Below are 15,953 nucleotides of genomic sequence, written 5' to 3'. Positions count from 1 at the left end.
CTAAGACTAAAACTATAGGCTTACAAATATTTAATAAAAAATTCAGTTAGGCTTCTTTTGGAGACTGAATATTTCATTTTAGTTAGCCTTTTTATTTCAGATTTATTATTGATGATTTTTACTTAAAGGTTTTTCAACAGCAGTATTTACTCTGACTTTACGTTAGCCTCTGTGTGATTATTTTTTGTCTCTATAGCGGGCTACATGACGTGAATATACAGTATAGTCAAGGCCTTTTCTTGAACCGGTGTGAGCAGTTCGGAGCTGAGTGGCGGCGGGAGCGTGAAACGAAGGGGCGGGACTGAGTCCTGCAGAGGAGAACTTGAAGGCAGAGCCACATTTCAATGAAGTCACTCATGTCAGCGGACTGTTGACTGCCTTTATCTCTCTGCCCTGGTGAGTGAAATCTTGTCCTGTCTTGCAGACCTAGCTGGGGACAGCAGGCACACTGTGACATTGCTGACCGGAACAGCTGCAGGATTCACTGAACTTGGATGAAAGTTTGGAGAAGTTAGTTTTGAAAATACATACAAGCTGTTTTTTCCATTTTAATCATGTTTGCTTGGCTCCCTTCGAGTGGTAATAAGTTGCCTGTTCTGGAGTGGAAATATTGGCGTTAAGAAATTCGTTACAGACGTTTTTGAGGCTGTGTTTGACGGACACTACAATGAGTAATCACTCGATGACAGGGAGGACGATGGTCCCGACCATACCGTCCATCATGTTTATCTTCGGTGTGGTCGGGAATGTCATCGCTATCGTGGTTTTGTGTAAGTCGCGCAAAGAACAGAAAGAGACCACGTTTTACACGCTGGTATGTGGACTGGCGGTCACAGACCTGCTGGGGACTCTGCTCGCCAGTCCGGTCACCATCGCCACTTATGTGAAAGGCTCGTGGCCCGGTGAGGACCCGCTCTGTCAGTATTTTGGATTCACCTTGCTTTTCTTCTCTTTGGCGGGGCTCAGCATCATATGCGCGATGTCGGTGGAGAGATACATGGCCATAAACCACGCGTATTTCTACAACGACTATGTGGACCAAAAACTGGCGGGCTTGACGCTCCTGGCGATCTACATCTCCAACGCGCTTTTCTGCGCTTTGCCGAGCATGGGGTTTGGACAAGTGAAGAAGCAATACCCGCAGACTTGGTGCTTTATAGAGTGGAGGAGCAACGTGAGCAGCGATGCAGCCTTTTCCTACATGTACGCCGGGTTCAGCTCTATTCTCATTCTCGCCACTGTTATCTGTAACGTGTTGGTGTGCGGGGCTTTGATCCGGATGCACCGGCGCTTCGTTCGCAGGATGTCGCTGGGAACGGATCTGGGGCGCAATATGGACCCGAGGAGGAGAAGCCGCAGCTTTGGGCGTCTGGCCGGCGCAGAGATTCAGATGGTTATTCTGCTCATAGGCACGTCGGCAGTGGTGCTCATCTGCTCCATCCCACTTGTTGTAAGTTCTCTTTTCTCAGCTCCCTGTGGTTAAATTTCACCCATTACGCACGTTTTACGCACAGTACTTTTACGCACAAATGCAAACTTTTTGTATAAGGGGCCATTGCTCTTGCAATTTTATCCAAATCCAAGTGGTTAAAAAGGAAGTTCAGATAGATTTCTGTTTGGATGAAAAAAACTTTTCCTCCTTTCTGTCAAGCTACCTTTCTCTTTCATACTTTCTCCCTACTACTCTCTCATGATCCCATGTTTTCATTTTGTGCCTCTCCCATGCTTACTGTTAAAGACACACATGCACACACACTCACACACACGTGCATGTAGGCACACACACACACACACACACATACACCCTCTTAACCACTATCTCTTGCAGGCACAGGTGTTTCTGAACCAGCTGTATAAGACTCCAGTGGAGCTGCGGTTGGACAAGAACCCTGATCTACGAGCGATACGCTTCGCCTCCTTCAACCCCATCCTCGACCCCTGGATCTACATCCTGCTCCGTAAGGCCGTGCTTCTCAAGCTCATTGAGAAAATCAAGTGCCTCTTTTGTAAGATCGGAGCACGGAGGCAGCAGAGACAGGGAAACTTCCACTGTATAGACACTCATCAACTCTCCTCCATCATCTCTGCCAGGGACTCTCACTCCCTGGCGTCCCGGGACCTGCGAGACATCACCAGCAGCTCCCAGACCTTCCTCTACCTGCCAGAGGGAAGTGAGGTGTTCACTGGAAGCTGTCACCACATGGAAGGACTCCATGCTTCCCGACCTTCATCGGTCAGAGACTCACAAGCTTCTTATTCGTCCGAACAGGGCAGCGCTGAGGTTCGGAGCAGAGAGGGGATGAATATGATCAAGGATCTGTCAGCTGTGATTGCCTTGCAGCCGTGCCCAAAAGACCAAGCGCTTCAGGTGTCGCTCAGCACTGAGACAGTGGAGGAGAAATGCATCTGAGTTCTCTCAAGTGTCTGTGAAACTCTCAGTGAAGAGACAGTTCTCAGACTGCTCAGAGGCAGATAATGAATAAAGACCCCATCAGTAAACTGTGAAATCTCTCAAAAATGGGGGAAAGGCACATAAAAATAACAAATGAAAGGGCGCTTTTGTGAAGTCGGGCACAGCAAGAAAGAAATGACAACAGAGAAACAAGTACTGTGAGCATTGTTCTTCTTTGTTCTCTGTTTCAGCACCCAGCTACCTCTGTGATGAATATCTATGACTATATGACTATATTTTGCGATTTTTTGTCATTTTGCCCAAAACAGATGTTGCTACTATAGAGATGACCCACTTTTTCATGACTCAAGCGTCAGTGATGGCATAGCTATCCCTCGGAATTTCAATTACTTTGTTCAATCACTGTGGAAACCTTGACTTTGTAAAGTCCTTGAGGCCAGTAATCGAGAATAATTGAGTCACAAGCTTGTGGTCTCTATGGCAAATTAAAGAGTGTTGAATATGATCCTTATGAGTAATCGCTGGCATGTTTGCTGCCATTGTATTGCTAAGTAAGCATCAATTGGTTTCACCGACTCTGTTGTACAGTAGTGTGAAGGACATGTTGTGTTAGTTCCATGACTAATGTACAGTGCAGTATTATTTTCTTGGCACGCACCCATGTTTTTGTTCCTCAGCCCTGGAATACACACAAATATGTCATCTCAAATTATACAAGTTCCATTTTCCATTTTACAGTGGGGGTGCAACGATTCCTTCGCCATACTCATAAAGAGATTGGCAAATGCCCGTTCACACCACTAATACCAAACCATTTACATCTGACTGGGAATGCAGAATATTATTTCCACTGCTACAGAATGTTTGGTGCAAAGTTAGTGGACAGTTGAAGTCCAGAAAGCTAAAGATATTTCAACACATCTGTATGAGTCAGCTGTATTATAGAAAAACAATGTTCTAATTGATCAATGTTGTGTAAAATACTCTCTGTAATAAAAGATATTCTTCTCTAGGAGAAGGTTCTAGTGAGTAAATCACACCATGCAACTCTAAGGGGAAAATCCACCCTAAAAATGAATTCACACGTTATTTAAATGATATTAGTCATGTAGCTGAATCAATATTTGTGAACATCAGCAACTATCTCCCACTGCTAGCATGCAGAGAACCACGACTCTAATATATGAAAAGCTAATTTCCAAAATGTTATATATCAATTTAAAAAGGTAATCTGAGGTTAATCAATTCTGTATCTCTAAAATATAGAGATATTCAGTCTATGAAAGTGTGATCCTTTTGTCAACAATGGACTAATCATGCCTTTTAGCAACTATTTGTTTTTATATTTTTCTATCAATAATTTTATAAGAGTATGTGTTGCATTTTTCAAAAGGTGGACATCAAATTTTGGAATGAAACTCTTGATATAATGTCATTAAAGCGATGCTTTCTGCTGCTATTTCACCAACATATGAGGGATTGAACCTTTGGACTCATGTATGTTTGAGCTTTTCCACCAAACGATCTTTGTTTTGTCGAAGGTCCAGCAGCTTATTCTTAGTCCGCCTCCTATTCCTCGTTAACAAAGCAGCTCAAGAGTGTTGCTTAATATCACAGACTACAGTCTTGGCTTTGTTGTTTCTCTTGTTGATGTTAACTGTAGAGAGACTTGTTCATGTGCATAAATGTTGATAAAGCTCCCCCCCCCCCCCCCCCCCCCAAGATTATAAAATAAAATATATGAATTTTGGTGTAGACTTTGGCTGTGACGATATTGTATGAAGTGCAAGTGGCCTATTGCAAAGGGTATTTTATTCTGTTTTGAAGTCTTTGGTAATACATTTTATTTGCTTGTATTGTATTCTTTCTACAAAGTTGATATAAGCAATTTACAAGAAAATCAAATGTAATGAATTAAATTGATTCTCAGTGATTTGGATGTATTCAGCATTGTTTTTGTTTTTTTCCATTGACCCAGTTTCATCTTTGCAAACATGACTGTGCAAAGCCTCGGTGCTAACAGGGCATTTAAGGCAATGTTGTCAACAGTTGTGTGTTTAGGAATAAGAATGTGTGCATATGTATTATAATGCGGTTGTAAATGAACAGTATAATTTTTCACATGTTTTGTCAGATTAATATACGCAGCTCAAAAAGCACGGCCTTTGACATGTCATTATATGATGTCAACATTAAGCGGAAGTTAATATATGAGCTCAAAGTTTCTCACACTCGCTTTTATTTTCCAAGTGCCTGCAGGGTTTTGGTGAGATCATCTCATGACCTCCATTAGCACAGACAAACGACCCTGGGAGGAGCAGGCTACCACTTTCCAAAGTTTACACACAACTAAATAAAGATTTTGGAAGTGCAGAAAAATCTTGGAATCCTGGTAATGTGTTGCACAGCTACTGTCAGACACACACACACACACACACACACACACACACACACACACAGATACACTGATGGAGAACAAGCAGACTTCCCAGGAACTAAACCTGGCCGAGAGAGCTTCTCGTGAAACAATAAACACAATCTATGGCTCCAATTCAATGTGATTAAGCTTAAACAAGCACTGTGGCAGCTTAGGCAAACATGTTGCAGAGAAGGCTAAAAGACAGAGTGTGAGAGAAACCTCCAGACCCCGGGAAGAACAGACACTAATTGAATTAAACTGTGAAAAGTGGTGACTCTGCAGGATGCTGCGTTTCATGGAGCGAGCCTTCTACTTCTCAGCAATTTGACGCTCCTCCCTCTCACCAGAATCCGCCATACCTCATTAGATGTATAAATGGGCAACCGATGAGGCTGACATTTACAGTCTGTGTGAACAGGTGTCCATTCACATCCGGTACAAATGCGGTACACGATAACCTCATTGACCTCAGTTCTCACCAGAAAGCAATTACAAAATATCAATAGAAACTGATAATTACGTGTTTGTATATATTAAGGGTGTGGTGAGGGGTTATGTAAGAGGTTAGAATCATAAGTAAGAGACATACAGCGCAGCTCTATGAACCGCTTTATAATAAAGGAGGAAACATATGAAGCTGCTTTGCATCAACAGGGTCCATGCACTCTGTCACCTCTCTGCACATTGATAAACAGCAGAAAACACCTGCTGCCCTGCTGCATCTGCTGTCACCCTCGGTTGAGAAGGACACAAGCCAAATAGACCAGAACTGATGCGGGAATAGTGATAAAGGTCTTGACTATGACATAAGCGCTTGTACTATTATCCCTCAAGAGATGGGGAAATTTGGAGAAATGTAATTCAGGGAGATTAAGACCAAATCATAGCAGGAAACATGATCCTCAAGCACCTTAGTGCTAAGAAGATCTGTTTTTTTCCATTTGACGCCAACGAAGCAATATGACCCGAGTGTTACCACACTTTCAGAACACAGAGCTCCTGCTTGGTTTGACAGCTTGACTCCAAATGCGACCACAGGTGTAAAAGTACCTAAAAAAAATAACAAGACTGTACTCACTTTACTGTTTCCTGCATTTTTGTGGGGTAAAAACCTGGCTTCTTTAGTTTGAGTTCATTAACATTAGCTGTAGCATAATTCTGATGCAGCCCCGCTCAGCCCTCTGACTCTGTTAAGTCTCACACAAATATACAGTATGTAGAAAGACTTGTTTCAAGGGTTTTAAAGCAGAATTATACACATCAGCCGGTTCCCATGAAATCAGCAGCTAATTAATGGCTTTGATCTTCACTGTTATGTAATGCTAGTCAAAGCAAGTAGGTTAACCACGAGGTGACCTGAACGACAAGCCAATCAGACACAGAAATAGGAATTTTTAATAGGGGTTTTATTTTTTACATTATTTTATTACTCTTATTTTGCTTTTGAGATGCATTTGAAATGTAGTTCTAAGAGTGTAACAAAACCAAAAGCTCTGAGCTTTGTTATTGGCCTTGTTGGTGCTCTGAGTAAAACTAGATTAGCAATGGCTTTACCAATTTGTTCTGGGATGGACTTCCTACTTGCAAACTCTTAAACCAGATATGAGAGACAAGAAATTACAAGGAAAGCTTTTTGCCAGGAAGTGTATACTCTTTCCAGAGTTGTGTAAGACAAACAGGTTGAGACTGTTAAATACCAGTGAAAGCATTAAAGCTTCTGGTCATAGTGATGTGTGTGCGTGTGTGGGTGTGTGTGTGTGTGTGTGTGTGTGCATGTGTGTATTCAAATTTAAAGAAGCATTTCCCATAATCTAGGTGAAAACAATTCAGAGGAAGAACCAGGGTGATTAGAGTTCACCGACTTGGCAATATCTACAAATCTCAAATTCCATATAAGTCTCAGATCTCCCAAGAAATTGTTAATTGTTTATACGAATTACGTATTACTGAGGTAAGAGCTGTTGGGGGTCCACAAGAAATATTAACAGTTAACATTATCATAATTTAAAAGTAAAGTGGTGTCCTGGTGGCTCAGTTGGCTAAGGCGCATGCTGTGTACATACGATTTTCTGGGTTTGAATCCAGCTTGGGATCTTGGTTGTATATCGTCCCCTCTATAACAATAATAATAATAAACTTAATTTACTTTTCAAAACAAAGTTACAAAGTGCTTCACAGTGAAAAAAGAGTTACAAAAAATAGATCTATATCAAGTAAAACTACAAATGCCAAACATAATCATTATTGTCACATACCAAAATTCTTAAAAACCTCCCATTTTACAGATATAGAAGGACCACATACGATTAAGAACATAACACATGACATACACTGAAATAATAATACAACACAAATAGATGAAAACACATACTACATCAATAAAAAGCCAGCTTAATTACTGTATATCCTCTCAACAAATACAATAATTTCATTAGTCTTTTAAAGAATTTTTAACTCTCACTTGCACAAAGTCCGTAATGCAGTGTGTAACTATTATCACCTGTTTTGTTTATGCAAATGAGCACTGTAGAAAACACACCTATGCTGCCCAGTTTACAACACAAACACACGTTTGTATCAAGTTTCAGCAGAAAGTGCAGTTGTAAACAGTTTTGGAGAGGCGTTGCAACAGAAGTCACATGTCCACACATACTGGAAACGAGCAGCGTTTCCCAGCTCGCACCGCTCCAACTGCCAACTCTGCTCCCTGCTCACTGATTTTTGGAGAAGTCAGCAGTCTTTCACAGCTGCCTAATATGAGTATGTTTCTCATTCATTTCTCAAATAATAATTATCCATGGTGATTACCTATCACACACTGTGCAGAATTTCCTTCTGCGTTTCTCCGCACCATTAATCACTTATTTCAAAACACGTTGATTTAACCACAGAGCTTCTCCAGATAGGCAAACTGCTGCCGTGCCAAAGGATCAGATTACTGAGTCGCACACTGAGGTATTCTAACAAATGGGGCTCTTGAGCAATGTCGATATCTTTAATGTCGGTTACATCCTGATATGTTTTAAGACTTCGGCACCCCATAACTCAAACCCAGATGCTTAAAGCATGACCATTAGCAGTGACTAATCTATCAAACCAATTCATTAATTACAAGTATAGGTAGGAAGTCAAATATGCCTATGAGTCACAGTACCTTAAAAAACAAATCATTGCTCTCTGCAAATGCCCTCTCTGTACTGTATGTCTAATGCCGGTGCTACAAAAATCGTTTTTATTTTTTGTGTTGGGTAGATATTTAAAAATGGCCTCTCTCTTGTCAGGTGTGTCTCTGAGCCAATGGCAAGCGTGGGAACGTTCGGGTAAGCTAGACAAAACTTACAGTATACCAGAGAAATATGATCTAGTGGAGGGGTCATCTTGGCTGGCAAGATAAAACAACAACAACACGCCACAAATCAGCTGCTTCAAGACAACCTGACGTGGTTTAAGACTTCATGTGAAGCCAGTGACTTACGAAGGGCAAGAAAGTAATGGGAACAGTGTGTTTCTGAGCATCTAATGAGCAAATTATCCTCAAAGCACTGAATATTGTGCATGCTATTAAATAGATGTGTATTGCGTGTGTGTCTAAGTGTGTGTGTTTCTGTGTGTGTTATTTAAAAAGTCATTGCTTCTCCATCTCGGGTTGCATCCAGCTGTGATTCTTGCATTCAGTTCTTCACCCCGCACCAAAGGCAACGAGACGCCGTCCTCATTTCCACTGCCCAGACCGGGGCCCCTAATTGTCAGTGGCGTGGATCAACATTAATGTAAGTGCTTTACCAGGGGACTGGGAACGGGGGAACAAGTGCCATTACTCACACACACTATATCAGATGTCTTCTAAGTGTGCTTTCGGCAGGCAAAGACTACCAAAGACGTCAGGATCTGAAGGACTGCAGATGTGGAGCGAAGTCATCTATTGTGGATCTTTTCCTGGACAGATTCTGGCGATGATGGGACTTGAAGACCTTCTCCCTCTCTTTCTCTCTTTCTCTCTTTCTCTCTCTCTCTCTCTCTCTCTGCAGGATTTTGGTCAAAGGTTGTTCTCTGTTGTGTATGTCGATTGTGTATCTTGTATATTTTGTATAAGTGCTGCAGGATTTCCCAAACAATATTCCTTTTGGGGGTGGAGCAACTAAAAGTGGGGCTTCCATGTAGTAAGTAAGTCTTTATTTATGCAGCACTTTTCAAAACCAACGGTTACAAAGTGCTTCACAAGGCAGAGTATAAAAGAGCAACAATAAAAGTTAAGGCTGTACTAAAAAAGAATAGCAAAAACAATCAGTGAAAGGCCAGTATAAAAATATTCCAAAGTTTGGGTGTCACTACGGACAGTGACAACCAACTTAAAGACATGCATGAGTACTTTCTACCAATGTAAAACAAGTGATGAATGAAAAATCTTGGCACTCATAAAATAACTCAAAATTCAGATCTCAATCTTAACAATACAGTATTTTAAAGTGTCAAAAAATAAACGACACCTATTTTCACCTGTCAAATAAATCATTCTCCCTATTTATCATGTATTCAGTTCCTTTGCTGCTGTTTCACACAAGTTGAGACAGGTTTTATCAGCTAAACAGACTGACTGGGCTTGGATCCCCAGGGCTTGGCCATGTGATATAAAGAAGGTACTAATCATCCTTGAGCTATGAAATGTCAACAAACAAGTCCACAAATAAGTCAACCTGAATATGTTCTGGCAGATCAGGTTTCTTTTCCTTCCAGTAACTGTTTATCTTTTGTTTAATGAAGAACATGATTATTGACTGTGAAAAGGACGTCCCGCCAATTTGCACTGATTTTGTGTCATGATCAATGATGAACTGTTAAGTATCAAGTTAAGTAACAGCTCGGTATAAGTGGAGGAAGTAGGGAAGTATCTTGAATTAAAACATTTAATAAGTCCAAACCTTGCTCTATCAGCTGATGTAACCTTCACTTTTCTTGCGTAACCTGCTTACTTATTCTCATCACCTTTGGGAGATAATTACCTGTTTATTTCATGAACTTCTGTCCAACCCCCTTTTATAGCTCAAACTGTCCTCGTTTCGGGCAATTCAAAGGTGTGTGCTTGTACAGACTGCTAAGATATACCATGTAAAAGTGACTTTGCGCATATAAAAGTGACTCCTGGCCTGCTCTCATCCGTCTTTCCTGTCACTCACCACTGTATAGGCTACTATCTGATGATAAAGATACTCAGAACCTAATATATTCTTTAAATAAATTAAAATAAATATAGAGTGTGGCTCTGAAACGGGAAAAACAGGCCTTTTCGCTATGACAACCTTAAGAGGTAAACAGTCATCTAAATCAAAGGGCCGCTAAATGGAACTTACTATAAGCTCACTCACTTCACTCAGCAAGGATAGAGAGAGATGATGATGATGATGATAGAGACAGAGAGAGAGAGAGAGAGAGAGACAGAGAGAGAGAGAAACAGACAGAGAGAGAGAGAAAGTAGCTTAACATAAATTGGAGTAATAGCTCTTTCTGTCTGAAACCATTAGCTTCCATAAACACTCCAAACCCTCTTGGATTACGCTGGACTGGAGGCATCTTGCTTTGAGAAAGAAAGCCCCTTGAAGTGTCCGTATCTGGCTCCATTTAATCAGAAACTAAAAAACAAGAAGTTCACATTAGAGGTTAGAAGCTGGTTAGGACACAGCAGTTTGAAACAAATACTAAAGTGTTATATAACTGTCTACTCGGCATCAAAGGCCATGATATCTTCCTAACTGGGTTTACTTTATTGATGCTGACATGTTAGCATATTTCACTATGTTGTGTTGTAATCTTTTTGTGTGAATTTCTCTTTAAAGTGCCGGGTCAGTTACAGAACAGCAGCCCTGGAGCTGGTAGGGCAATTCAAGGCCATATTTACTAAGCGTTTGCGGTGGCGTTTATGCAGTAGCGTGCGTAAAAAGTGATGTCTCTCTGGCAAGAGTTGGTGTGTATTCTTCGTCGGCTCTGTGACTCAGACTCACCATGGGGAACATCGGGAAACAAGCATTGTGTGTGTGTGTGTGTGTGTGTGTGTGTGTGTGTGTGTGTGTGTGTGTTTGTGTGTGTGTGTGTGCGCGTGTGTGTGTTCAAATTCCATGTTTTTTTCCAGGTCTTCCAGGAGCATGAGACACTATCTTCTCTGTCTGTGGTTTAGAAACACTGAGAGAACAGGAAGGGAAATGCACACATTTTACCTCCTAATATAAATTCTTGTTAGCAAAGAAATCATAGTAGATTTCTGAAATGAATAGCTATAAGTTGGAGAAGAATGTTACTTTTCATCAGCAATAACAGACACACATAATATTAATGTTAGCTATGTTAGTTTTGCACAAACAGTAACTGGCTACACTACATTTGAACTCATCCCTTCGTCCAAATGTGTGTTCTTTCTTTCCAAAAATAAACTTGGTTTTGGTTTGATCCTCATATTGTTGTATAAACTGGTTAAACTCTGATTAACTTTGGGAATTGTAGATGTTGTCTGCCTTTGTTGTGGTTAGCTACAACTTAGCGTACTGGCACCTTGGCAAAAGTCAACAGTGAGCAAACAAGAGTATGATGTCACCTGTACGCACTGTTGCCAATTTGGCAACTTTGTTGTTGTGATTTTTCAGATCTCCCTGGTGACTTTATTTCTCAAAAGCCACTAGTGACAAATCTAACAACTTTTTTGGGCCATAGAGAACAATGTCAGTGTGTTGACTCCCAATCATTTGGCAACAATTCTGTATGGTTGATGCCGTTTTGCACTACTTGCTTGTCCAGTCCAAAGAGGTCTGATGATCGCAACACTTCCCATGCACAGTGTAGCCCCTCCCGCCACTGAGAGCAGGGGGCTGTAGCAAATATTGATAAGCAAATTAGCATATGATGTCATCTGCCGACTTCTAGTGACTTTTTGAGCAGAATAGCTACTTTCCTTGGAAAATAGTTGGCAACACTTTCTGTACGGAGAAGTACTTTGCATGTAATGAAGTAGACACTTTTAGTGCGTTTGACCCAATGGAGTTGCAATGGTCAGTTGCAAAAATGGAGGAGAAGATTATTAAAATGGATCACTCCCATTGATTTACTAAAACAAATTGTGCATATTTGCAGGTGGTGCTTAACGTGCAGACAAAGCATGTCCTAACTTGTCACCTAAAATCAGGCGCTACACTGGAGAAAGTTGCTCTTGTTAACTTTTAGTGCACTAGCTCAGGGACAGTTTAGCAGGGCGGATGCTTGCTGACATGGCAGCTTGAACCCGGGGCCTCCGGTTGGAGGTCAGGGTCACTTCTCACTACACCACCCTGCTGGCCATAAAAACAGGACTGGAAACTAGTGGTAACATTTTCTTTCTGGCTTGTATAACTACCACACAACATTTTGCTTCGAGAAGGGACAAGCCACCTTGTCCTTGTCAAATAAATCTGTGATTAGGTTTCACCATGATCTCATCTCCTTGTCATAACACTACATGATTTTGCCACAATCGCGGTCCATTCTTGACACTGAGGCTCTTGGCTGAGCAGCATGACGGCGGCTGTGCTCCTCACGTATCCTGCTGTGACAGTCTATCTCCTCTTCATTTCCTTCTCTACATCCTGCATGAACTGTGAGACTCTCCAGTGTGTTTGTTTTAAGTGTCTTTGCAGTGTCTTCTAGTGTCAAGGATCGGTAGCTATGTTATGATAATGTTCCTTCTGGACTGGATAGAAAATAAACATTTATAGCTTTGGGAAACCAATTAAACTTATAATCTGAGGGCTATTGGGAGCTGAAGTCAGCATCACATGCAGCAGAACTTGCTATTTGATATTAACAATTCTAAAAAACCTTTGTGGTTTGATTTCTATGCATGATCGATTGCCATGTGGTTTGTTTGCTAATGAAGTAGAGTGTTGTTGTTTTAAACTAAGAAAGCTATTAAAGGGCAGAATGGTGGCTCAGTGGTTACCACTATCGATTCACCGCAAGAGTGAGCCAGGTTCAATCACCGGCCCTTTGTGTGTGGAGCTGTATGATCTGCCCGCGTTCATGTTTCCTCTCACTTTCCAAAGACATGCAAGTCAGGTGGATTAGAGACTCTAAATTGACCATAGGTATGAATTTAAGCCCTGCAACCAGTCCAGCTGTCTCCCTGCCAAATGTATTTTACATATGTGTGTGTGTGTGTGTGTGTGTGTGTTGTATGTGTGGCTGAAAGGGTGTTTCACATATGTGTATTGCATTTCCTTATCTGTTTATTGTCACTATTTTTGTCTTTTACTGTGAAGCACATTGAGCTTACCTGTGTATGAAATGTGGCATACAAATAAAATTGACTTGACTTGACAAGTGAGAAACTTGATAAGGCAAATGAGTGAAATTGCAAATTCAATAAACTCACAATAAAACAAACTGTTCCAAACAATAAAATCAAGAGCAAGAACTTTGTATTATGTACATTGAACTGAGAAGGATGAACGCATTTTGGAATTGACTGCACAGTTGTAACTTATGGACACTGGGTCTAGCAAACAGCGACCTTTAGTGTGCCACATTGAACTATATAATGATGATAATGGGTTGAGCAGTAATATGAGTTTTGGGATTCAAACCCTTTGAATCTGTGTTCAAACAAACTACAGATAAATGCTGCGTCTGAAGTTCAGTATCTGCCCCCTTTGGAAATGCACACCCATGGTATCTGAGTCTAAAACGCTTCCTCTCTATCGCTGAATTACAAATCTGAAAGAACTTGAAAACACAAATTCACTGCAGGCAACTTGTTTAGCTTGTTGGGATAAACATCTTGAAAGACATGATAGAACTCCTTTTCCTGCAAGCATCATCTACACATCTTTCACAAACACATCTGTGGGAGGAACTGGCCTAATTCCTGACCTAACAGTCCTTAGGTCATAGGCCAGGGCAGCGGATTTCAGTTTTACTTTCTGGGGACTTTCTGATCCAAACTCAAGATTTGGAGGTCATTATTTTGCTTAGACTATTAGGTTTTTACCAGTGTCGATCTCCTCCATGTCTATGCTGTGATTACATCATTGAACAGCAGCTGAGCTTAATGGGGATTAAGATTTATTACAGTTTTTCTCAATTGCTTACATTCCAACACTGGAACTTGAGACACACTCATCTACCAAACCCTTTAACCAATTCAGCAAAAATACAAGAACATTTTCTCCTTTCACTTTGCAATTCTAAATTACACTTTTTTCAAAACACTGTACACAATCTGTATATTTGGCACAATCTAACTAAAATCAAAATGCTACACTGAAATTACCATTAGGCCACATTGACTGCTCACAGGTGCAAACAGCAGTTACAAATCATAGCAGAGGGCCAGAGGTGAGCTCTCCTGTTTTTGAAGATGAATGGATGGCAACATTGCAGAGACAGAGAGGCAGAGGGAGAGGAAGGATGAGGATAAGAGGAAGACGAGGACAAGGAAGAGGAAGAGCATCCAGGGATCCACCCAGGGCTGGAGCTCTCATGCCAGGCGACACTTACAACAACACTGTGCAGCGAGGGAAAACATTGCTTACAATGTGGATGAGATCCTGTGGCCAGACAGAAACCAAAGTCAGAATGAAGCTTCATTTGTTTTTGGTATAGACAGTTAGCCTAGTCCTATTTTTTAGTCCTATTTTCTATATTTTCTTCCACTGTGTGATCTGTATGTAACTTAACGTAAATGTATTTATATGAGTATTTTGTTACTGTATTTGTGTGTTTGTTTTATATTTGAGTAAGCTAATGATAACATGATAATCTTTTACAACAGGCTACTATACATATGTAAGCAAGAATGTGTCAGCCAATGGATATGTAAAGGTTGTCATAGAGTTTGTCACTGAGCAGTTGGTTCTTAAATCATGTCTGATGGTGTGAGTGTATCATTTGGATGCAAAATTTACTTTTGAGAAGACATAACATGGTTTTAAATATAATATCCTCTTAAATATAATATCCTTTTGCTAGAGATTTTTGGAGTTTTGCCTTTTGTGTCTGTGTTTTTTGTTTTGAAAACATGTAAACAACTGCAAAAAAAAATTAAGCTTTGGGGAAAAGTCATGAAAAAGGGAACAACCAAATGTGAGTCTTTTTAATCTAAATGAGTCTTCATCTGTTTTATTATTAAATGTGATGGTGCAAATAGGAATACATTTTGAATAGAATCCAGTATTCTGAAAATTCAAGGACGATGCCTCCCTCTGCTGGCTGCAATGAAAACTACAAGCAAGAAGAGCCAAACAGAACCTGCAGAGGTTTTTGTTCCTCTTATTTGTTACTTATCAGTCATCCTAATCTTGATTTTGAAATAAAAGATCATGGCTGACAAGCAATTGAGGTGACTTGAATTTGATTGTGATATTGTCACTTTCTATGTGTTAATTTTGACTGAAACAGACACTACTTTGATGCAGCCTCATACTAGATTTTTCTAGAAGTTTCTGACAGAAATCACAGCATATGATAATTTCCCTTTGTTATTTGAATTTACAGGATGTAAAGGCAATCAGTTACATTTTTTTCTGTCCCTCCTCTTGATTGAATCTGAACCATCTCTATCATGATGGAGAAGCAAACATAACAAATATGAATCCTGATACAGAGGACAGACAAGTTTGAGCTTGAGCAGTGTAGCAAGGAGTCCGTCCATTCAGAGGGCAAAAAGAGAATTTCCCCCCTTGATGGATTAAGAAAGTCTATCAAATCAAATAAAAAAAATAATAGGCATATGTGTCTTCATTTTTCTGCACAGTATCATTCAGCCACTTGTAGAAAGGCTGGTCAGTGTTAGATAGCCTTTTCTATGTCCCACTTTAAAAATAACTCAATGTATGGTGGCCCGTGTAGTAATATCATCCTTTTTATTTCCTAGATTCATACTTTAAAATGGAGATCAGTACATTTGTGGATCAGAATTTTCTGGCAGCTCTCCGTTCCCAGGGAGGCTCTGTCCTCTGGTCGGCTGAGAACAAGGTGACAGTCATTTTTAATGAGGTCAGAGCATCTGCTGCTGCTGTAGGTGGGGGATGAGCAGCAGAGAGGGGCTTCCCCCCGGCCGCCTGTGAAGCACCAGTCTGTCAGCTCTTCTTCTTCCCAGGAGTCCGC

The 15,953-nt window shown here is 40.7% G+C and overlaps 1 protein-coding gene across 1 annotated transcript; it reads left to right on the top strand.

Annotated features, from left to right (window-relative positions):
• The first annotated feature begins 554 nt into the window (after positions 1-554).
• ptger4a (prostaglandin E receptor 4 (subtype EP4) a) lies at positions 555-4,083 on the top strand. Its single transcript, XM_071538482.1, has 2 exons — positions 555-1,450; positions 1,829-4,083. Exons 1-2 carry the CDS (start codon positions 668-670, stop codon positions 2,408-2,410), a joined length of 1,365 nt encoding a protein of 454 aa, XP_071394583.1. The 5' UTR covers positions 555-667; the 3' UTR covers positions 2,411-4,083.
• Positions 4,084-15,953: the final 11,870 nt, after the last annotated feature.

This window comes from Centroberyx affinis, unplaced genomic scaffold (assembly GCF_046629955.1).
Source record: "Centroberyx affinis isolate AG114_WGS23_722 - 3 ecotype Tasmania unplaced genomic scaffold, CSIRO-AGI_Caff_v1 ptg003282l_1, whole genome shotgun sequence".
Classification (NCBI taxonomy): Eukaryota; Metazoa; Chordata; class Actinopteri; order Beryciformes; family Berycidae; genus Centroberyx; species Centroberyx affinis.
The sequence above is the reverse complement of the archived record's forward strand: the minus strand, read 5'-3'. Positions and strand labels throughout refer to the sequence as shown.

What these genes read in the sequence shown, in the direction of transcription:
- ptger4a (XM_071538482.1), top strand. Translation starts at nt 668, where the DNA reads ATGAGTAATCACTCGATGACAGGGAGGACGATGGTCCCGACCATACCG. An exon ending in TCTGCTCCATCCCACTTGTT is followed by an intron (nt 1,451 to 1,828) that starts GTAAGTTCTCTT and finishes TATCTCTTGCAG; the next exon opens with GCACAGGTGTTTCTGAACCA.